Consider the following 24,196-nt stretch of genomic DNA (forward strand, 5'->3'; position numbering starts at 1 on the left):
GTGCAGTGGGCCCTCAGAGATATTTTTTTTTTAAAGATTTTATTTATTTATTTGACAGAGCGAGAGAGCACAAGCAGGGGGAGCATTAGGAGAGGGAGAAGCAGGCTCCCCACCGAGCAGGGAGCCCGATGCGGGGCTCTATCCCAAGACCCTGGGATCATGACCTCAGCTGAAGGCAGACGCTTAAGTATCTGAGCCACCCTGGCGCCCCAGAAATAGTTTTCAATGGTAGAAATAACTTTAGAAGAGTTAAAAAAGAAAAATTAAATATAATAACGTAAAAATCTGAACTATGTTAGCATTTTTCTGGGTAAACAATGAAGCATTAAAGATCTTGATTTTTGATCTCATGTAAATTATCCATCTCTGGTCAAATTCAACATACAATGTTGATGGTCTTTTTCTCCCATGGAGTCATTCCACAAATATTTTTTTAGTGCCTATGTTTCCAGCAAAGAGGATATAGCAGTGAACAAACCCAATACTTTGCTTTCCTGGAGCTTATATTCTGGGGGGTGTGTAGGGGAAGTAAGCCTTAAACACACAGACAAATAATTATGTCATGTAACAGAGGTAAGGGTATGAAGGAAAGTGAGGCCAGGTAAGGGGAGGGGAGCAAGTACTTGAGTGGAGGAAAGGAATCCTTCTCTTCTAAGAAAGGTGTTAGGGAAACTTGGTGAGCAGAGACCAAAAGAAGGGAGGGACGGAGACGTAACGCTAAGGCCAGAGGTATGATCCACGTGCAAAGGCAGTGAGGTAGCGGCGTGCTCAGCGGTATGCTCAGGAACAGCAGGCTCTCTGGAAACGTCTGAGATGTGTCATGGGGAATACTGGTGACCTGGGGCTTGTGAGCTGTGGTGAGAATTGGCCTTTTATTGAGTAAGACAGCAAATTCCTAGAGGGTTCAGTCTGACTTATTTTTTTTAAGAGAGCACCCCGGCTGCTCTTTGGAAAACAGACAAAGATGAACTCTGGGAGCCCAGTGAGGGGCTGTTGTAAATGTCCAGGAGAAAAGTGACAGTGGCTTGGACGCTAAGGTGGTAACCCTGGAGAGGTGAGAGGTGGTCAGATTCCTGACACATTTTAAAGATAGCGACTTTAGGATTTGCTAGGCTGATGGATGGAAAAGGAAGAAGGGAGTCAAGGATGACTCCAAGATTTCTGGTCTGAGCAGCTGAAAGACCAGAGTTGCCCTTAACTGGAGGGAGAAGAGGAGCGGATGTTGTTGGAAGGGACTTTTGAAGGTGTTCCTGACCATCCTCCTTGCTTTTAGTCAGAATACTCTAACCTCTTTTATCCCTATTTTAGTTATTTAAGACTTTTAGAGTGAGGGTGGTAGTTTCTACTTGAATTTGGTATTCCAGTATGCTTGCAATTCTGAATTTCTCTGCTTTATTTTTGTAGGTGGCCAAGTGTTTTCATGGGGAAGTAACAGCCATGGGCAGCTGGGCCTGGGGAAGGAGTGCCCCTCCCAAGCCAGCCCGCAGAGGGTGAGGTCCCTGGATGGCATCCCCCTCACTCAGGTGGCTGCAGGCGGGGCCCACAGCTTCGCCCTGTCTCTCTCTGGAGCTTCATTTGGCTGGGGAAGCAACAATGCAGGGCAGCTGGCCCTCCGCCAGAATAATGTCCCAGGTAATGAGAGAGCCTTCTTCTTGCAGTAAATCATTCTTTCCAGTTGAAAGACCAGCTCTGCAAAGGGGACTCTCAACAATAAGAGCAGTGATTCCCAAACTTTGTGATACATTAGAATCACCTTGGGAGCCATCTTAATTTTTAACTGCCACTGTAATATATTACCACAAACTTATGGCTTCAAACAACACAAATTTCTTATCTTATAGTTCTGGTGGTCAGAAGTTTGATGCAGGTCTCAGTGGGCTAAAATCAAGGTGTCAGCAGGGCTGTGTTCCTTTCTGGAGGCTTCGGGACAGCCGAGTAGGGGGTGGGGATGGGCACGGCACCGTTGTCTTTTCCCCCTTCTAGAGTCCACCTGCATTCCTTGACTCACGGGCCCCTCTTCAGAGTCAGCACTGGCTGGCGAAGTCTTCCTCAGGTCACGTTACTCTGACAGTGATTCTTCTGCCTCCCTCCTCCTCAGTTAAAGGACCCTTGTAATTACATTGCGCCCACCCAGATAATCCAGGTTAACCTCCTTATTTTCAGGTCAACAGATTAGCAACTTTAATTCCATTTGCCTCATTAACTCCTCTTTGCCCTGTAACCTAACATATCCACAGCCTCTGGGGAAGGACACAGATGTCTTTGAAGCCCCTTATTTTGTCTACCTTAAGAGCATTTAAAAATCCCAGCGCCCAAGTTAGACCCCATACCCAGTATCAGAATGTCTGGGGATGGAAGCCAGGCATCGGTCATTATGAAAGATTCCACAGTTTATTCCAATGTGCAGCCAAGCTTGCGAACCACTGGATTAGAAGACGCTAACGGGAGAAACAAACAGTCCGTCCGATAACCCTTAAACAAACTCACTGCGAAGTCTTCCCCATGCACCCTATCCCTCCTCTGTTCACTTCTTTACATTCAACTAACATACACTTAGTCAGCACTTACATCTCCTTTCACTTAACTCTGTCAACATGACGTCCTCTAATTGTCTCAATTATTATTGCATGTTTGCAGAACACCTACTATGTGACAGAAATGAATATAACATAATGGCAGTATTATTGGGAATAAAGGTCTTAAAACTTACCTTCCTAGGAGAATAGCCTTAGGCGTTCCAGAAGATTAAATAGTTTTCAGAAATCGATGCTAAGGGACTGTTTTTCTTTCTTTTCCAAAGCAGGGCCTTCCCCCTCTGTTTTATAATACTTCTGAGTGTTGATTTTAAAAATTATGTTAACGAATTATAAGATGATAAAAATATTAAAAGATGTAAAAGCTCATGAAATCTGAGTCTTACACTGTAGAGATTCTGCTTTCTTTCAGTAGTACAAAGCCACAAGCCTCGTTCAGTTGGTGCGCTGAAGAATCTAGGCGTGATTTATATCAGCTGTGGTTATGAGCATACCGCAGTGCTTACCCAGGTAATCTAAAATGCTTTGCTATTTTTTTTTAATTCCTGAGAAATGGTACCACAAGGTACATGTACTGACTGTTGTTGAAGGCAATACGTGTATCAATATCTCAATATATCCATTCAATGTACAAATATCTAAAGAGGAGAAATGAACCAAATATAAACCATGACATTTTCAAGATCCTAAAACAGAAGCTAATTTCAGCTGTAGGAAATATTTTTAAATACCCACTAAATTAGATTAATGGGGTGCCTGTTTGGCTCAGTTGGTAGAGCATGCAACTCTTGATCTTGGGGTTGTAAATTCGAGCCCCACGTTGGGTGTAGAGATTGCGTAAAAATAAAATCTTAAAAATGATTTAAAAAACGATTAATAGAGGAGCTAATCCTTTTAGCAATTATTCATTCATAATGTAGTTCTACAGATGAAAATTACTGTAGAAGCAACAAAGTAATTTTTACAGGTTTCAATAACCCAAATTAAAGACTAGAACCTACTTTGTTCCATTTCTTGCTTGGCACAATTACGAGCCTGCCTTGTAAATGTTTGCCTCCTCTTGTACTGGCCAAATAGTATATTCCAATGGGATGGATTCTCTCCATAGCCAAAAGGAACAGACTTGAAAACTATTTGTGTGGGAAATGTTTATTTAAACACTAAATGAATCACTGACCTTTAGCTCTGAAATGAATAATACCTTGTATGTTAATTAATTGAATTTAAAAAATTCATATAAGCTAAAAAAATAAAAACTAAATATCAAAAGTAATTTGTATTATTTACTTAATTATTTTTTATTAGAGAGAGAGTATGCATGCACATGGGTGAGGGGGTGGAGGGCAGGGGCAGCGGGAGAGGGAGAGAGAGAGAACCCCAAGGTCACCTCCCCTTCTCCCCCCACCACATGCACTCTATCGCTCTCTAAAAAATAAATCTTTTGAAAAAAGATTATTTTCAGAGAAATGCTCAAAGAAATAAAGCAACCCTCTACTTAAATGTTAGTGTTACTCTTGAACCAATTAATTTGTCTATCCATTCATTCTATAATGAATGCCAACGGTTTTTCACATTTAACGAGTTAACTTACGTTTACTACTAGAAAGAGTAAATATAAGACCCCTCCCCTTCATATAAAGCTTATATTTCACATAGTGCTCTCATACAGTTCTCTGATGATACTTAATCTTCAAGTTTTTAGTTACTTTTTAAATCTGAAATCGGTCTGATTCCTTCTTTTTCAAACAGACTGGGAAAGTGTTCACATTTGGAGGCAATAGCTATGGACAGCTGGGACACAGCCCCACGGCTGAGAAGGAAGGTCCACAACTCGTGGAAGGAATTGATGGCCTAGTTTCACAGATAGATTGTGGAAGGTAATGGGCTAGTTTTTTGTTTGTTTGTTTGTTTTTAGTGTGAGTAGAAATATACTTATAAATAAATAAAAAAATAAATAAAATATATTTTATTACTTAGAAATGACTCCTCAGGACAGCCCTCCCAGGTCCTCTCCTTTTTCGGGCGCTTTGTACTATGTAGGGTTCAGTAAACTTTGCTGCTCATCAAAAAAACAAAACAAAGCAAAACAAAACTCCTCAGTAATGTTCTCAAACCTCTAAGCCCAAAATATGCGTCTACTCTTTTTATAGATCATTTTCCTTTCTGAATTTACTTCTTTCAAATACAGTTTAAGTTTTCTATTTTTTCTAATTTATTCTAGACATTTCATTTATTTAGTAAGAATTTATTTTAAGTCTACTGTGTATAGACCACCTTACTAGGTGCTGGGGGTTGGGAGGAGGGTTTAAGATAAAAATGGTGGTGGGGTACCTGGGTGGCTCGGTTGGTAAGTGCCTGACCCTTGACCTGATCTCACGGTCGTGGCACTGAACCCTGCATTGGGTTCTGCACTCAGTACAGAGTTTGCCCGAGATTCTCTCTCCTCGCCTTCCCCCTCTGCCCTGCCCCCTGCTCCTGCACACACGCAAGCTCACTCTCTCTCTTAAATACATAAATTTAAAATAAAATAAAATAAAAATAATGGTGTTTGCCTATTTGTGTTGATAAGACAAAATTTAAAGTATTCTCATGCAAATAGAAGAGAATACGTATTTGCATATGCATTCAGAGTTTTGCATAATCCAATTATGAGGACACTGAATATTATCTACCCAATTCATAAAAAACAAAGCTTACATTTAAAATACAAATGGTATGGGATACGGGGGTGGCTCAGTCCCTTAAGCATCTGCCTTTGGCTGGGGTCATAGTCATAGGGTCCTGGGATTGATTCCCACATCGGGCTCCTTGCTGAGCAGGGAGCCTGCTTCTCCCTTCTGCCCACTTCCTTGTGCTGTCTCTCCTTGCTTGTGCTGTCTATCACTCTCTGACAAATAAATAAAATAAACAAAACAAAAAAACACAAATGGTAGAAAAGACCCATCAATAATATTCTACTTTAAAGGTTGGTAATAAGTTAATATTCACCTACCATTTGTTTAGTCACATCGTTTGGTACCATCTCACCTTGACATTATGATAAGGCATCTGGGTACTTTGTATAAGATAAATCTGTTATTTTGTGTCAGGAGACATCATCTTTCTCAAAAAGCGAGTACCTTGGTCTTCATTATATTCTGTCTCTTGCAGTTACCATACCCTTGCATATGTCTACACCACTGGAAAGGTAATGTCTTTTGGTCGCGGACCAAGTTGCAAAAGCAGCCCAACTCATCCGGAGGCTCTGACAGAGGACGTTGACTTCACCTGCCCGATTTCTGCTAATGGTATGAGTGGTCCCACTAATCTATGATTTTTTTAATTGATGCCACTGGAGGAGAAATATTATTTCTCTTCTTTTCACAAGAGTACATAGACTGTGGTTCTTTTTGTACGGTTATTTTAAATCTCTACAATATGCATCTTTTCTTATGCGATGATTCCTGGAGAATTTAGTAATTTTTTCTAAAGATTAGGGTAATATGAAAAAGATCCCAAGTCAATGAACTATCAGAAAGATTCAGCTTTATATATTTAATCAAACTTCTTCTAGGGGCATCTGTCTGGATCAGTCGGTGGAGTATGTGATGCTTGATCTCAGGGCTCTGAGTTTGAGCCCCATGTTGGGTGTAGAGATTACTTAAAATCAAATCAAAAACAAACAAACAAACAAAAAAACCCTCTTCTAAAGCACATCACCCTGGTTTCATTATGCAAGTGCATGAAAACTTAAAATTTTAAGAATATACAACATGTAACCTGATCAAAATTAATCTTTTATGGTACTTGTAGTCAAAATTCATCTAGAAGATGGGGCGCCTGGGTGGCTCAGCCGTTAAGCATCTGCCTTAGGCTCAGGTCATGATCCCAGGGTTCTGGGATCTAGCCCTGCATCGGGCTCCCTGCTCGGTAGGGAGCCTGGTTCTCCCTCTCACACTCCCCTTGCTCGTGTTCCCTCTTTTGCTGTCTCTGTCTAATAAATAAATAAAATCTTAAAAAAAAAATTCATCTAGAAGAATATAAATTGCCAATAAATAAGCAAATTTAGCTTGGTACTATATCAGATTTTATTTTAAAGATTTTATTTATTTTAGAGAAAGAGAGCATGCACAAGAGCATGGGGGGGTTGGGGGGTGGGAAGCAGAGGGAGAGAGACAGCAGACTCCATGCTAAACACAGAGCCCAACATGGGGCTCAGTCCCAGCACCCTGAGATCATGACCTGAGCTAAAATCAAGAGTCAGATGCTTAACCGACTGAGCCACCCAGGCACCCCAATATATCAGGTTTTTTTAAAGACTATTTTTTTAGAGCATTTTAGGTTTATAACAAAAGATTTCTTTTTTTACTTCTAAATACAATAAGCATGAATTTATACTTTCTTTAAGACCTTGCAGATTTTCAAGTCAAACATATTTTTGCTGGAACGCATGCCAATTATGTGACAACTTATCAGGTATCTATTATACTTTCTGTTTCTTTTAAAAATATTCTTTAAAAAACACAAACAAAACAAATAATCATTTTTTTTCTGTCTAGATTTCAGAGCAGTGTTTCAAACATTGTATCATTTATATGTATTCAAATTTTTTACTAACATAAGAAGATCCTCTGTTAGGGGCGCCTGGGTGGCACAGCGGTTAAGCGTCTGCCTTCGGCTCAGGGCGTGATCCCGGCATTAGGGGATCGAGCCCCACATCAGGCTCCTCTGCTATGAGCCTGCTTCTTCCTCTCCCACTCCCCCTGCTTGTGTTCCCTCTCTCGCTGGCTGTCTCTATCTCTGTCAAATAAATAAATAAAAAGTTTAAAAAAAAAAATAAGAAGATCCTCTGTTAGAATGCTTCTTAAAAAATATTCTGTAATTTTAGGGGTGTCTGAGTGGCTCGGTAGGTTGGGTATTCGACTCTTGGTTTAGGTTTGGGTCTTGATCTCATAGGTTGTGGGATGGCCCTGTGTCAAGAGGCTCCATGCTCAGTGGGGAGTCTGCTTAAAAGATTCCCTTCCTCCACCCCTCCCCCCACTTCCTCACACACATTCTTTCTCTCTGAAATGAGTAAATAAATCTTTTTTAAAAAATAAGGTATAATCTCTTTAAAAAAATATCCTGTAATTTTCACTTCCTTCTAAGAGATGAGACCCTCAAACCTAAATGCATTGCTTTTACACTGTTTATCATTAAGTAATATTAATGATGATAATAACAGCAGTGATTAATATTAATTGTAGTCATCATGAGTTAGGTACCAATTAAAATACTCCAAGTCAATTGACACATTTAATCCTCGTGTCAACTCCAATTGGCATTATTTCCCCCATTTTACAGATGAAAAAAACTGAGTCTCAGAGAAGTAGACTTACCCAAAGTTGCACCGCTAAGAAGTGGCAGAGCTGGATTCAAACCCAGGCAACCCAGCTCTAAAGCTTATACCATTATCCACCATACTGTAGTACCGTCCTAATTGTTGACAGAGAGGATTTTATTATCCTTTTTCTGGGTGAGTTCTGAAATGCTTGTAGGGAGACAGAAGTATACAGGCATACCTCATTACATTGGGCTATGATTTAGTGCATTTTTTACAAATTGAAGGTTTGTGGCAACCCTACATTGAACAAATTTATAGGCACCATTTTTCCAACAGCATTTGCTTACTTCTTGTCTCTGTGTCACATTCTGGTAGTTCTTGCAATGTTTCAAACTTTTCCATTATTACTATATTTGTTATGGTGATCTGTGGCCAGTGATCTTTGACGTTACTGTTGGAATTGTTTTGGGACACCATGAACCATGTCCATATTGGATGGTGAACCTAATCGATAAATGTGTGTGTTCTGACTGCTCCACCAACTGGCTATTCCCCTGGGTCTTTCCTCCTCACGCCTCCCTATTTATTCCCCGAGACAAAACAATATCTAATTAGGCCAATTAATAACCCTACAGTGGCCTCTGAATATTTCAAGGAAAGGAAGAGTCACATGTCTCTCATTTTAAATCAAAGGCTAGAAATAATAAACTTAGTGAGGAAGGCACATCGAAAGCTGAGAGAGGCTGAAAATGCATCAAACTGCCAAATTGTAAATGCAGAGGAAAAGTTCTTGAAGGAAATAAAAAGTGCTCCTCCAGTGAGCACACAAATGATGAGAAACCAAAACAGCCTTATTGCTGATATGGAGAAAGTTTTAGTGATTTAGACAGAAGATCAGACATTCCCTTAAAACCAAAGTCTGATCCAAGGCAAGGCCCTAATTCTCTTCAATTCTATGAAGTCTGAGAGCGGTGAGGAAGCTGCAGAAGAGAAGTTGGAAGCTAGCCGAGGTAGGTTCGTGAGGTTTAAGGAAAGAAGCCGACTCCATAACACCGAAGTGCAAGGTGAAGCAGCAGGTGCTGTTGTAGATGCTGCAGCGGGTTCTCCACAAGATCTGGCTAAGATGGGGGCACCTGGGCAGCGCAGTCGGGCAAGCATCCAACTCCTGATTTCAGCTCAGGTCATGATCTCGGGGTTTGAGATCAAGCTCACCATTGAGTCTGCTTAAGATTCTCTCTCTCCCTTTGCCCCTTCCCCCACTTGCATGCCCTCCCTCCCTCTCTCTCTCTTTCTCCCTCTCTAATAAACAAATAACATCTTTAAGAAAAAAAAAAAAAAGATCTAGCTAAAATGATTGATGAAGGTGGCTACCCTAAACAAGAAATTTTTAATGTAGATAAAACAGCCTTCTATTGGAAAAAGATGCCATCTAGGACTTTCATAGCTAGAGAGAAGTCAGTGCCTTGCTTCAGTGCTTCAAATGACAGTCTGACTATCTTGTTAGGGACTAATGCAGCTAATGACTTTAAGCTGAAGCCAGCGTCCACTGACCATCCTGAAAATACTAGGGTCCTTAAGAATTATGCTAAATCTACTCTGTTTGTGCTCTATAAATGTAAAAAGAAAGCCTGGATGACAGCACCTGCTTATAACATGGTTTACAGAATATTTTAGCCCCTTGCTGAGATCTGCTTAAAAAAAGTTTCCATTCAAAATACTGCTCATTAACCATGTAGCTGGTCACCCGAGAGCTCTGATGGAGATGTATAATGAGATGAGTGTTGTTTTCATGTCTGTTGACACAATATCCATTCTGCAGCCATTTGGTCAAGGAGTCATTTTGACTTGCAAGTTTTATTATTTAAGAAATACATTTCATAAGGCTATAGCTGCCATAGATAGTCATTCCTCTAATGGCTCTGGGCAAAGTCAGTTGAAAACCTTCTGGAAAGGATTCACCATTCTAGATGCCATTAAGAACATTTGTGACCCATGGGAAGAGGTTTAAGTGCCAACATGAACAGGAGTTTGGAAGAAGTTGATTCCAGCCCCCACGGATGACTGTGAGGAGTTCAAGACCTCCGTGGAGGAAGTAATGGCAGATGTGGTAGAAACTGTAGGAGAACCAGAATCAGAAGTGGAGCCTGAAGATGTGACTGGATTGCTGCCATCTCATGATAAAACATGACTAGATGAGGACTTGCTTCTTATGGATGAACAAAGAAAGTACCTTCTTAAGATGGAATCTACTGGTGAAGGTGCTGTGAAGACTGTTGAAATGACAACAAAGGACCTAGAATATTATATAAACTTAGTTGATAAAGCAGCAGCAGGGTTTGAGAGGACTGACTCCAATTTTGAAAGAAGTTCTACTATGGGTAAAGTGTTTTCAAACAGCACTACATGGTACAGAGAAATTGTGAAAGGAAGTGTCCATTGATGTGGCAAACTTTAATGTTATCTTATTTTCAGAAATTGCCACAGCCACCCCAACCTTCAGCAACCATCACCCTGACCAACATCTTCAAGACAAGATGACAACTGTAATCAGCAGAAATATTCAGACTCTCACACTCACTGAGAGCTTAGACTAGCAGTTTTTAGCAATAAAGTATTTTTAAAATCAAGATACATACATTGTTTGTTTAGAGATGATGCTGTTGCACACTTGATAGACTACGGTATTGTGTAAACATAACTTATAAGCACCAGGAAACCAAAAAATTCATTTGACTCACTTTATTGCAATATTCACTTTATTGTGGTGGTTTGGAACCAGACCCTCAATATCTCTGAGGTCTGCCTGTACACAGTTACTTCCTAATTTGTACTTTCCCTCCTTCCTTCCTTCCTTCCTCCCTTCCTTCCTTCCTTCCTTCCTTCCCTTCCTTCCTTCCTTCCTCCCTCCCTTCCTTCCTTCCTTCCTTCCTTCCTTCCTTCCTTCCTTCCTTCCTTCCTTCCTTCCTTCTTTTAGAGAGAGAGAGACAGTACACATAAGTTGGGGAGGGGGCAGAGGGAGAGGGAGAGAGAGAATCTCAAGCAGACTCCCCACTGAGCATGGAGGCCGATGCAGGGCTCCATCTCATGACCCTGAGATCATGACCTGAGCCGAAATCAAGAGTCAGATGCTAAACCGACTGAGCCACCCGGGTGCCCCGAATTTGTACTTTTTTCTATTTTCAGGAATGTTTTAAACTTGATATCCATATAGACTCTTGCCATATTCTCTGGGACAGAAAATGGTCAGAGGCAGAGGTTTCTGTGCTGCTGGGGAGAGTGAGGAGATTGTACTTGGTTGCTCTGTCACAGCCATCTAGTTGGCAGGTACCTCCTGTGTCTCAGGCTCTGCTCTTGGTGCTGGGGATAAAAGTGAGTAATACAGACAAGGCTGGTCTCATTCTTGGCATTTGGATTCTTCAGGGAAGGACAGGCGATAAATATGTAAATGCAAAATAATTAGATTGTATTAAAGAGCGGTAAGTTCTCTGAAGCAAACAAAGTGAGACATGTGAGACTGAAGAAGTGGGCTTCTTTAGAAATGTCAGTCAGCAGGGCACCTGAGTGGCTCAGTCAGTTAAGCATCTGACTCTTGGTTTTGGCTCAGGTCATGGTCTCTTGGTGTCGGGCTCCCCTCTCAGTGTGGAGTCTGCTTGAAGATTCTCTCCTTCTGTCCCTCCCCCTACTCACACGTTCTCTCTTTCTCTAAGATAAATGAATAACTTAAAAAAAAAAATGTCAGTCAGGGAAGACCTCTCAGGCTGGGACAGTGAAACAGAGACCTGAGCCATGCTTAGATCCAAAGAAAGAGCGTTCCATGGTCGCCTGGGTGTCTCAGTTGTTTGAGCATCCGACTCTTGATTTCAGCTCAGGTCATGATCTCAGGGTTGTGAGATCGAGCCCCTCCACAGCCTCTACACTCAGTAGGGCATCTGCTTCTCTCCTCTCTCTCCCTCTGCCCCTCCCCCTGCTCGCACTGTCTAAGATAAATACATCTTTATTTATTTTTATTTTTTAAAGATTTTATTTATTTATTTGACAGAGAGAGACCGCATGAGAGGGAACATAAGCAGGGGGAGAGGGAGAGGGAGAAGCAGGCTTCCCACTGAGCAGGGAGCTTGATGTGGAGCTCAATCCCAGGACCCTGGGATCATGACCTGAGCCAAAGGCAGATGCTTAACAACTGAGACACCCAGGCGCCCCATGAATAAATCTTAAAAGAAAAAAAAAAGAAAGAAAGAAAGAGTGTTTAGGTAGAGGGAACCACATATAGAGAGGCCCTGTGGCAAGGATAAGTTTAGCATGTGTGAGGGACAGAGAGGGCCAGAAGGGCAGAGCATAGTAGGAAAGGGTGAAGAGTTACATGAAATGGAGGCTAGTAGGTGAGATGGGGTCAGTGTGAGTAGTCCTTGGGAAGGAGATCCGGAGCCTTAGCTGGATGTCCAAGTCTAGAGCTCAGGGAGGATGTCAGCACTGGAATATAGGCATGGTAGTCGTGAAAGTACAGACAGTACTTAAAGTCAGGGTCTGGATGAAAGGTCACCTTGAGAGAGGGTAAAAATGAGAAGAGAAGGGGGACAGAATCCAGTCATGAAAGACTTCTCCATTTAGAGGTCCAGCAGTGAGGAGGGGCCAGAAGAAAAACTGAGAAGGGCCAGTTTCTGAGGTAGGGGAAAACCAGGAGAAGGTGGTTCATCAAGATAAGAGCAGAACGTATTTCCAGAAGGAGGAAGTGGCTAATCCTGTCACATACTGCTGAGGGGTCAAGTAAGACGAGCACAGAGATGATTTTTGACAGTGATCCCATTCAGATGGAGAAAACGATGGTACATGAGAAAGAATGAATATTTGCGGAAGCAATGTCCCACAGTAGGAGAGGTGAGGCAGCATCCCATCTGTGTAGAATGTAGGGGCTTGAGCAGAAGTATTTCTTTTATTCTAATAAGGAACAGTGGAGGTGAGGGTGGGGCGATGGTGGAAAGGTGCCTGATGGCTTCAGTTTTCACTGACACACAGGGCAAGGTCCTCATCTGGGATTGAGTGAGAGAGAAGGAGTGTTACAGGTTTAGGAATAAAAGGAAAGTGTACAGTAGTTGTCTCAGAGAGTGAGAAAGCAAATGTTATGGGAAATTACTAAACAGTGTTGGGTGCCCATTTAGGGTAGTAGGACTGAAAGTGAAATCAGTCAGTACAGTTGTACGATTTTCTCCAGTGAATGGATTAGATTCAGTTTTGCTTGGGTTCAAATTTGGAGTAATCCAGAGTTGATTTTAACCGCAGATGGAATTTTGCTAGGTAAGTACAACAGGAAAGTGACAGAGTAGAAAGACTTACTATAGCGCTGACCATGGACTCTAAGCTGGGTAAGAATGAGGAGGTGATGAATAATGAACAAACAATAGGGTCAATGGATTGGAGATCCTAATGGTCTCAAAGAATGTTGGAGTGGGTTCCACTCTAAAGTAAGTGTCTTAGTGCTCTGCCTGCTAACAAAACACTATAGACTAGGTGGCTTATGAACAGCAGAAATGTACTTCTCACAGTTTGGAGTCTGGGAGGTCCAGGATCAAGGGGCCAGCATACTCAGTGTTTGGTGAGGACATGCTTCCTTGTTTATAGATGGTTGTCTTCTTGCTGTGTCCTCACATGGCAGAAGGGGCAAAGAGCTCTCTGGGGATCTCTTATAAAGGCACTAATCCCATTCATGAGACCTAGTCACCTCCTGAAGGCCCCATCTCTTAATGCCATTGCACTGGGGGTTAGAATTTCAACATATGGATTTTGGGGGAATACATTCAGTCCATAACATTCCCCCCCCCCCAAAATTCAAGTCCTTCTTGCATGCAAAATACATTCATTCTGTTCCAACAGCCCCCAAAGTCTTTACTCATTCCAGCACCAAAGAATGTTAGATTGAGAGTTTCACTTTAAAGTAAGGGAATCAGAAAAAGATGTATGATGACCAGAGAAGAGAATGTTTCTTTTCTTTTCCTTTTTTAGATTTTATTTATTTATTTGAGAGGGGGGGAGGTGAGAAAGAGTATGAGTGGAGGTGGGGGGAGGAGGAGCAGAGGGAGAGGGAGAAGCAGACTCCCAGCTAAGCAGGGAGCCTGATGTGGGCCTTGATCCCAGGACCCTGAGATCGTGACCTTACGCAAAGGCAGACACTTAACCGACTGAGCCACCCAGGCACCCCTGAGAATGTTTCTAATAGAAATTTTAGAAGGTAAAACAGTTATTGATGATTAGAAAGCATAGAGTATTACCTAGATCTAGGGCAGTGATTTTCAACTAGGAATGATTTTGCCCCAGGAAACATTTGGCAATTGCTGGAGACATTTTAGGTTGTAGTAACCGGAAAGGGGCAGGTGTGTTGGGGTGCTGTCGGCAGCATCTGATGGGTAGAGGCCAGGGCTGCTGCTAACATCCTACAATGCACAAGACCCTCACGACAAGAATGATCTGACCCAAAATGTCAATAGCATCCCTCTTGAAACCCTGATCCAGGACATGGGTAGTTGAGGCAGAGCAGAGGAGAAGTGTGGAGATGAGATGAAGACTTGAGAGATCAAAGTAGGAAATAAATCATGTTTATGAGTTCTGTAGTTGCCAAGAATTACAGGAAGACTGACGGCAAGCATGGCAGTGCCGAGGAGACAGCAAGGTACTAGAGTTCTCAGTGTTGAAGGACACTGGGAGACGATTACATCAGAGGAGCTGGGATTTTGAAGAGAGTAGAAGAAATGGTATGTAAGTACCAATAGGGAGCACTTCATTGTCCTAAGTTTCCAGCCATGTGGGGAGAATAAAAGCTTTCTCGTGATTGAAGTAGAGGGGACACCCAGGGCTCAGATCAAGAAGCTGAAGGGAACTTCAGAAGTCATGGTTACACATCTTTTTCCGGAGGTCTTTATTTAAGCATTAAACAAAAATGATGAAAAGTTTCCTGACTCATGGGGTGCCTGGCTGGCTCAGTTCATAGAGTATATGACTCGATCTCAGGGTCTTGAGTTCAAGCCCCACGTTAGGCATAGATAGAGGTTACTTAAGGGAAAAAAAAAAAAGAATTTCCTGACTTATTACAAGTTCATTGGAAGCAGAGGTATAACATGGAGCAGAGCACTAATGTCTTTGGAAGGCTATATTAAAAGATAGGTTTTTCTTTCCATACAGTGATTTCTGACACCTCTCACTGAGCCATTTGGTTTCAAGTACTGTACAGAACCATGGTTCTCAAAGTGTGGTCCCTACACCAGAGCAGCAGCATCACCTGGGAATTTGCTAGATGCAAATTCTTGAGCTCCACCCCTAAATCAGAAACTGTGGGGATGGGCTCAGCGGTCTATGCTTTAGCAAGATCACCAGGTAATTGTGTTGTATGCTAAAGTTTGAAAACCACTGATCTAAAAGTAAAAAATCTATGGGTGATTAGAAGGGAGAAAGAAACTAGTATTTACCGAATACCAACTATAGGGGCGCCTGGGTGGCTCAGTTGGTTAAGTATCTGCCTTTGGCTCAGGTCATGATCTAGAGTCCCCAAATCAAGCCCCGAATCAAGCCCCGAGTCAGGCTCCCTGCTCAGTGGGGAGTCTGCTTCTCCCTTTCCCTCTGCTCCTCCCCCCACCCAACTCATGCTCACTCTCTCTCTCTCAAATAAATAAATAAAATCTTTAAAAAAAATGAATATCAAACTATAATCCAAAGGCTTTGTATACCTAATATCATTTAATTTTAACAAGAGCCCAGAGAAGTAGGTAATATTATCTCATTTTTCAATTGTAGTTAAATATATATGTATTTATATATATAGTAAAATTTTCTATTTTAACTATTCTTAAGTATACAATTTAGTGGCATTAATTGCATTCACAATATTGTGCAACCATCACCACTTTCCATCTCCAAAACTTATCACCCCATACAGAAACTCTGTAACCATTAAATAATAAGTCTCTATTCCATGAACTCCCCGGTCCTGGGTAATCTCTAATCTACTTTCTACGAAGTTGCCAATTTCATTTAAGTGGAATCATAAAATATTTGTCCTTTTGTATCTGGCTTATTTCACTTAGCATAATGTCTTCAAAATTCATCCATGTTTCAGCGTGTATCAGAATCTCTTCCCTTTTTATGGCTGAATATTCTCCTGCATGTGTGCCCCACGTTTATCTGTTGATGCTGTCACTGGACACCAGCTGTTTCCACCTTTTTGGCTATTGTGAATAATGCTGCAGTGAATATTGGTGTAAAAGTATCTGGTTGAGTCCCTGTTTTCAATTATTTTGTGTCATTCCATTTTTAAATGACAAAACTAAGGCTCAGACCAAGCACAGTGGCCAAGGCTGGGAACTGGAACAGCCCGGCCAGTGTGAGGACATAACTCCTCTCACCAAACCCCACATCAGAGAGGGCGGGGCCTACCTGCCCCCTGTGCCACAAGCTTTGCGGTGTTATTTATTCCTCAGCATGTGGGTATGTTTTCCTGATCATTTTTTTTTTCTTCCATGAAGGATACCAGTTCCACAGATGTTTCCAGGAAAATCCTGCCAGAAATAAGCCAAATTACCGAGTCCCTGACAGAAAAATGGATAGCAGTGGCAAAAGGAAGCGCTGAACATGAAGTGGCTAAGAGGTAGCTCCGTCTGATAAGTTATAATTCACTTGTGTTTGGTTTTGAAGCATGGGATCATTTTATCCTAAACATAAGACAGAGGGTTTGGCTTTGCTGTGAAGGCATGTGCATTTTAACCATGATTCTCTTGTACCACCTCGAAGTGTGAAGAAGTCCCTGATGATCTCATTCATTCGTCATTTACTTAACACAACTATACTGAGGACATACAGTTCCCAGGCACCTTGATAGGCACCAGAGACGCAGGAGTGAATCAGAAACATTGGTGTCTCGCAAAGCCTTCACTGAAGTGGAGTATCTTCATAGTTTTGTATCTTCTTAGTTTTGTATCTTCATAGTTTATACTCTGGGGCTCCATAAATTTCTGTTTCCAGAAGGATGGATTTTATTTAAATCCATGACGTGGTAAAATCAACTTTTTTGATTTTGTATCTTCATAGTTTATACTCTGGGGCTTTTGTATCTTCATAGTTTATACTCTGGGGCTCCATAAATTTCTGTTTCCAGAAGGATGGATTTTATTTAAATCCATGACGTGGTAAAATCAACTATGAAGGGTTTTCGTGAGATTTATCAGCACAAAGTGTATCCAGAATTTGGAAGACTCGCAGGAGCGTAGTTGTTTTCCTTAATGATTCCAGGTCACCAGTTGTATAATTGGACGTAAGAGGAGGCATGTTTTATAGTACGGTACGACTTAACACTTGTATTGTTACTTTTACAGTGAAATTATGGTGATATTTTCCTCTCCTGCTTGTCTGACTGCAAGTTTTTTAAAGAAAAGGTAATTTGTACATGAGATTTACCTTCATTTAAAACACTGGGGGAAAACAACACATTGAGAAATATTTAAAATGAAATGTTTCAAGTCAGTCATTTTAATTTGTAAATTATGTTATCTATGAACAAAAAGTCCAACGTAGAAAACTCCAAAGGTTGTTACAGAATTCTCCCATTTTGTAAAGTAATTTTCTGCGAGACCACAGTAAGTTGTAATTCCTAATTCACACTGTTCACCTTCTCTGCCCTGCCTTCCTCTGTTACCTGACTAAAAGGAATGGTGTTTTTTCCAGGATCTTTGTGTCCATGAGTGATCATTCTAATGTTGCTTTAGTACTCAGAGGCCAAGGCAGCACTTTGCAGCTCTTTTTGTGGTGGGATCAATAGGGGAATAGATCAATAGGGAAAATAGATTCTATTTATTTTATCTTGAACTAGGTTCACCACTACAGAGGAGAATCTAATTTCTCTTTTTGGTGTCTGATCCAGTCGTGTAAACAACTCTCTTGTGACGTGCTCAACATCTGGTCTTGTATTTCTTCCCTTCCCTTTACGCTCTACACTACTGTGCCTGGGAACTGTTAACAGATAAACTGAGGAATATTAAACATTTCAAGATTTATTTAAGCTAATAAATTCAAATGGGGCAGCACCAAACTGAAGTGGTTAGGAGCGCTCCACCAACAGGAGCTAGAGGAAGGACTTACGTAGAGAAGGTGCAGAAGCAAAGAAAAGAAATTAATTGATCGGTTATAGCTCAAAGCGTAGTTGGCTGTTTGTGACTGGTTGTCCTTAGGTTTCGATTTCATAACTGAGGTATTTACAGGCTCAGATTTTGTTTTGCTTACGTAGGCCCCCATAGGGGGCCACCCCAGTGGGGCGAGCCACCCCAGTGTAATGGCCTCCTTGTTTAATTTAACAGTATTTAAGGGAGAAGGAGCACTTGGGCTGCCCTCTGCCTCCTCTGGAAGCCGATGCTCTGCTGGTGTGTGTGCAGCAGATATAACTCAGTCCAGTCCTCCCCCACTAGGTCTGGTCTCATCCTTCCCTGCTGAGTAGGCCCCAAGCCGCCTCACAGATTCTGCCTCACATCTTGTGCCCCCCCTCCTGGCCAGGAGGTGGCACTCAACCCGTGTCGCAGGTATTCCTGGGCTCTGCGCAACCCCCAGTTGTCTCACTGGTTTTCAACCAAGCTGTGCGCTCTCAGTCACTCCTTAAGGGGACCGGAGGAACTGTTGAGCCCAAAAACCTCACCTCGGAACCAGAGAAACCCAGGGAAGCTAAATGCCATGGCTTCCCACTGGCAGCCCATAAGGCAGTGTCTTTCTAGAGTCCAAAATGCATCCCGATTCATCCCCACACATCCTGGTCAAGGGTGAGAGAAGAGAAATCAGACACTGCTTCCTCTACCTTCTTCCTCTCCCATTTGCTTTCTTCTTGTCATCCTTCCTGGAGAGAAGTGAGGGACAGGGACTCTGCCAGTCAATGTTTCCTCTTTCTTCCCTTCTCTAGTCTCAGGCTAAATCCTTACAGCAAATAGAATATTTTCCACATGAAGAATATTATCTTTGTAAAGTGGACAAGTATCCTCCCAGGAGTGACAAACCTCAAGGTCTGGTTTTAAGATGCCAAAGCCTGCAGAGGTCAATATATTTTAAGGGGAGATTTATAATACCTTGAGTACTTGCATTAATATTTTAGCCCTGGTATTACTGTTGATCCATTAATTCAGCAAGCATAAAATGTTTCTTGATAGAAGATTATAAAACAAGTCATTTGACCGATGCAGTGTCTTCAGATGTCACCAGCACAACCCAGGAAAGCACAACACCTAGACAAAGCTTTCGTAGTGTTACTGAGGGGAAGGCCAGGTTGGCATTTATCAAGAATTGGCAGTTTGGTTTAGGGCAGGTCTTTCAGTTTGGGAGGGGGAGGCTGGGGGCTTGATTAGGACTGGGAAAAGATTCAATGATCCAGGATGGTTGGAAACAGCAAGGCATTGACTTTGAGGCAAGAGATTCAAAGAATCTTAGGGCATAAATTAATGCTTTCCATTGAGGAGTTAATGGGTCTTTTCAGGAAGTTCCTATAATGCACAATCAAACCACTTGCCTGGGTCTAGGGTATCTTGGAATAGTGAAGTCATGCTAATGAAACAGTGGAGTCCTAAAGTAATGTAGATGTAGATGGTAAGGTGTGTGTGGGGGGGGTGGGTAGGTTCAGTTCTCAGTGTACGGGCTGAGTGTGGTGGTAAAGGGCTTCAGTTCTCAGATGCAGCATGTCAAATTTTGCTATTATTGCAGCCCACACTTGTAGCCACTTTAGAGATAAAATTGTTACCTACTCTCTTTTAGGAGAATAGAATATAAATTTTATACAATTTTTTTTGTGCCAAGTAAATTAATTATTTTGAAAGGAGGCAAGCTGTAAGAAAAAAATTTATATCTGCTAACTAATAAAACAATAAATATGTATGAAGTTTAGAAATATTTTCCATCTGTTTATGTGGGGTTTTTTTGTTGTTGTTTGTTTTTTTACATTTCTTGTATCCAAAGAGAATCTGTAGAAACGATCTCCATTGATGTGGACTTACAAAAGGCAAGAGATACCTTCGAGAAGTTAACAAAAACAGAATGGATTTCTTACATGGTAATGGCCAATATTTACTTGAGAAATAGAGCAACAGATTTTCTTTACAGGAACCATATGATCGGAGTTTAATTTTGTTGGGAGGTGAGTCAGAGGGACTGTGTGTGATAGGGGAGGGGGCGAGTGTTCATGATAAGGTTACTATATTCCAGACACTGTATTAGATGCTGGCACTTTTTTATTTTTATTTTTTTAATTTATAAATCATATATTTGGCAAATGACTCATATCCAAAATAAATAAATGATTTTTGTAACTCAGTAAGAAGAGAAATGACCCAAATTTAAAAATGATCAAAAGATTTGAATGAATATTTTACCAGAGAAGATTTATGGATAAGCACCTGGAAGGATGCTTAGTACAATTAATCATTACGGAAATGCAAATTAAAACCACAATGAGGTATCACTTCACATCCACAACGATGACCATCATCATAAAGACAGACAATAACAAGTGTTGGTGAGGATACAGAGAACCTGGAAGCCTCATTCATGGCTGGTAGACATGTAAAATGGTGTAGTCTCTTTAGAAAACAATTTGGCAGCTTCTCAAAAAAGTTAGACATAGATTTACCATATGACCCAACAGTTCTACTGCTAGGTGCTTATCCAACCCAAATGAAAACATATGTCCACACAAAGGCTTCTATGTAATGATTACAGCAGCATGTTCATGATAGTCAAAATGTGGAAACAGCCCAAGTATTTATCAACCAGGGTGTGGGTAAACAAAATGTGGTGAATCCATACAATGGAATACTATTCAGCAATAAAAAAGAGAGCTTAACATCTCTCATAGGTGACCCTCAAAACATTATGTAAGTGAAAGTAGCCAAACATAAAGATCACATATTGTTTGATTCCACTTACATGAAATGTTCGGAGAGAGATCCATAGAAATAGAAAATAGATTAATGTTTGCATTGGGTGTATAACAGGAAATGTGGTAGTTGAATAATGGCCTCCCAAGATGTCCATATCTCAATACTCAAAGTCTGTGGATGTGTTACCTTACATGGCAAAAGGAATTTTGCATAGGTCATTAAGTTAACAGTCTTGAGATGGGGAGATTATTCTGGATTATCTGGATGGGCCCAATGTAATCACAAGAGTATCTATAAGAGAAAGCGGGAATGTCAGAGTTAGAGAGATTTGAACATGTTGTGTTTCTGGATTTGAGAACCGAGAAAGGCCAATAGCAAGGGAATGCTAACAGTCTCTAGAAACTAGAGAAATGAAAGAGATGGGATTATCCCTGTAAGAAACCACTAGCCAGAGAACAGAGTCTCCCTTCGAGCTTCCAGAAGGGATGCAACCGTGTCAATATCTTGATTTTAGTCCTGCAAGACCCATTTTGGAGTTTTTAAAAATTTTTTAATTTATTTGAGAGAGAGAGCGCACAAGCAGGCAGAGGGGCACAGGAAGAGGGAGACACACTCACTGCTGAGCAGGGAGCCCGACGTGGGGCTTCAACCTGAGCCAAAGGCAGACGCTGAACCAACTGAGCCACCCAGGCGCCCCTCATTTTGGACTTCTGACCTCTAGAACTGTAAGATGACAAATTCATGTTTCTTTAAACCACTAATTTGTGGTTATAGTAATTGTTAGTATGGTTAGTTAGTATAGTAATAATAATACATAGTATAGTAATTGTTATAGTAATAATAGAAAATAGGGCTAAAGCCTTTAGGGGAAAATCTGTTTCTTTGCCTTTTCTTGATTCTAGAGGCTGCCTGCATTCTTTGGCCCATGGTCCCATATCATTGACTTCTGCTTCCGTGGTCACAACCCCTTCTCTGAATTCTGTTCCCTCTTTCAGATGCTGGCACTTTTTAAAGCACATGTTTAAATGCACAGTAAATACAGTATTTTTAGTTTTGATATGAAAAAACAAAGCTTGACAGGTAAATAACCATTAGCAGATACATGAAAATAGCACCAGTTTGGGAAGCAAGAGAAGCTTCACCTGGACTGGGGGAACAAAAAGCCGATTCTCTTTTTTGCAATCGATGTCAAATCTAGTTGAGATGAATCTGCTACTGATTCACCCCTTATGCTATTTGGGTCACATTTTCTTTACCTTTTTTATTGGGCTCCTTACTTATGGAGTTCCTCTTTAAGGTCTATTCCAGTTTAGTATTTTGTGATTCTGGGCTGTGTTGGAAAACTTTCACTCTACCAACTCAGGTTCATGTGCTTGCAAACTGACAACAGACTAACAGAAGAAAACAAGTTTTATTCCCATGCTTGCAGGGAGCATTCAGATGAAGAGACTCCCCAGAGAGCTAGGGATGAGGACTTATATACCAATTAATAGGGAAAAGGGAGTGGGGGAGAAGAGGCTTCTATGAGAAAACAAATGGACTTTTCAGGGAGACAAATAGGCTTTAGGGGGCCAAATGGAAGATAAGACACGTTGTGATAATATTTGTTTATGCAGTTTTTTACCCAAGTGCAAGTGGCTGGTCTTTCCTTGGCAGTGAAGCTTGCCCTCCAAGGGTATCCATGGCTGCCTCACTCCGGGAAGGCCCTGTCTTTAGTCAGATAGGGGAAGATCTGAAGGCTTCTTTCTGCATCAGCTGTATCACACATGCTTTCGGGTTAAAGTCATCTTTATACCATTTTGGGTCCCTACGTTTGGAAGAGAAAGGGGGAGAGTGTTTTTTAATATGTAGTAGACATGATATTTTTATTTTCAAGATGAAGAAGAATAGATGTTATTGAATATATTTTTAAAATAAATCTATTTAGGTTATATGGGAGTTAACTTGGGGTGCCGTTCCCAGTGTGAGTTCCAAGGAACACTGGTTTCACAGAATACTCCCTGAAAACAAGTTCTAAATGAAACAGCGTTGGGAATGCTGCGCACTATTAGGGAGTCATGACGTACATTAGCAAATCACAGGTTCTATGATGTCACACACCAAAAGAAATCTAGCTGTTTTAGCTGTTTTTCTCAAAGTTATCTGAATCTGTGACATTATTTTCCCATCTATGTCTACTAGCACTCCATAGAAATCATGTTCTTCTGGACATCTGAGAAAACAACTTGTAAGAACATTAATGTAATAATAATATATAGTACTTTTATTATTGCATATTATTGACTTTACTTAATCCTTATGACATGTAGAGATAGACACTGTCCTTAAGAGTACCTAAGCTCTATTAAATCGAATAAGTGATGCCAGCTGTTGCAACAAACAACTTTCAAATCTCAGTGGCTTGACACAATGAAGACTTCTTTCCACATCATAGTCCAATGAGAGTTGGAGACGGAAGCACATGCAGGGGAGGAAAAATAAATATTTTCCCTCCACCCATCTTAGTTTCATTGGCTGGGGCCCTGCAAATTAGACTGAGGAAAGACAGATTAATAGGAGAAAAATAAACAGAAGTTTTTGGGTTTTTTTTTAGATTTTATTTATTTATGTGACAGAGAGACAGCCAGTGAGAGAGGGAACACAAGCAGGGGGAGTGGGAGAGGAAGAAGCAGGCTCCCAGCGGAGGAGCCTGATGTGGGGCTCGATCCCATAACGCCGGGATCACGCCCTGAGCCAAAGGCAGACGCTTAACGACTGCGCCACCCAGGCGCCCCTCAACAGAAGTTTATTAATGTATGCATGCTGCATATATACTCAGTGATGAGTAACTACAGGGGTGGTTAGAACTTGCTTATATTGCATCTTAGCAAACAACAATAATTTTGTAGAGACAACACAAAGGAAAAGGACTTTGAGCTTTTTTTTTTTTTTTAAGATTTTATTTATTTATTCGACAGAGATAGAGACAGCCAGCGAGAGTGGGAACAAGCAGGGGGAGTGGGAGAGGAAGAAGCAGGCTCACAGCGGAGAAGCCTGACGTGGGGCTCCGATCCCACAACGCCGGGATCACGCCCTGAGCGGAAGGCAGGCGCTTAACCGCTGTGCCACCCAGGCGCCCCGGGACTTTGAGCTTCTAAGGGCGCCAAATTGCGGGAAGGCAAATATCTGGGGATACTGATAATAGGTAAGGTCTAGCCTGTAAGTTTGTTTGTGTAGACTCTTTCTCAGTGCCTGCTCATGTCCACTGATTAAGGTTGTTACCCTTCTCCTGGTATAGGAAGTTAGAGGCAAGAGGACACCTTCACAAGGGTAATTTATATTCTGTTTTCAAGTAGATAGAGGGAAGCCAGAGATCTTGTTTTGTACCTGCTTTTTCTCACTTGTCTTCAGCTCAAAATAATCCTTCTGCCAGGCTGGCATATTTCTGAGTGGCATATTCTGTTAGCTTTCGCACCTCTGCACAGGTTCATTGAGGA

The 24,196-nt window shown here is 41.4% G+C and overlaps 1 protein-coding gene and 1 long non-coding RNA gene across 2 annotated transcripts in view; one reads left to right on the top strand and one right to left on the bottom strand.

Moving 5' to 3' along the window:
• Positions 1 to 24,196, top strand: part of HERC6 (HECT and RLD domain containing E3 ubiquitin protein ligase family member 6) — a 52,743-nt gene that overhangs the window by 6,242 nt on the left and 22,305 nt on the right. The window contains exons 4-11 of the mRNA XM_026509746.4: positions 1,405 to 1,632; positions 2,947 to 3,044; positions 4,284 to 4,411; positions 5,685 to 5,821; positions 6,922 to 6,989; positions 16,344 to 16,465; positions 17,190 to 17,249; positions 19,801 to 19,894. Of these exons, the coding sequence (XP_026365531.2) occupies positions 1,405 to 1,632; positions 2,947 to 3,044; positions 4,284 to 4,411; positions 5,685 to 5,821; positions 6,922 to 6,989; positions 16,344 to 16,465; positions 17,190 to 17,249; positions 19,801 to 19,894 (935 nt within the window). The remainder of the gene's footprint in view (positions 1 to 1,404; positions 1,633 to 2,946; positions 3,045 to 4,283; positions 4,412 to 5,684; positions 5,822 to 6,921; positions 6,990 to 16,343; positions 16,466 to 17,189; positions 17,250 to 19,800; positions 19,895 to 24,196) is intronic.
• The window catches only part of LOC130543200 (uncharacterized), a 29,931-nt gene continuing 25,789 nt past the window's right edge, over positions 20,055 to 24,196 (bottom strand). Inside the window, exon 2 of the long non-coding RNA XR_008958361.1 lies at positions 20,055 to 22,527. This is a non-coding gene — a long non-coding RNA (uncharacterized LOC130543200). The remainder of the gene's footprint in view (positions 22,528 to 24,196) is intronic.

Source organism: Ursus arctos, unplaced genomic scaffold, assembly GCF_023065955.2.
Source record: "Ursus arctos isolate Adak ecotype North America unplaced genomic scaffold, UrsArc2.0 scaffold_9, whole genome shotgun sequence".
In the NCBI taxonomy this organism is placed as follows: domain Eukaryota; kingdom Metazoa; phylum Chordata; class Mammalia; order Carnivora; family Ursidae; genus Ursus; species Ursus arctos.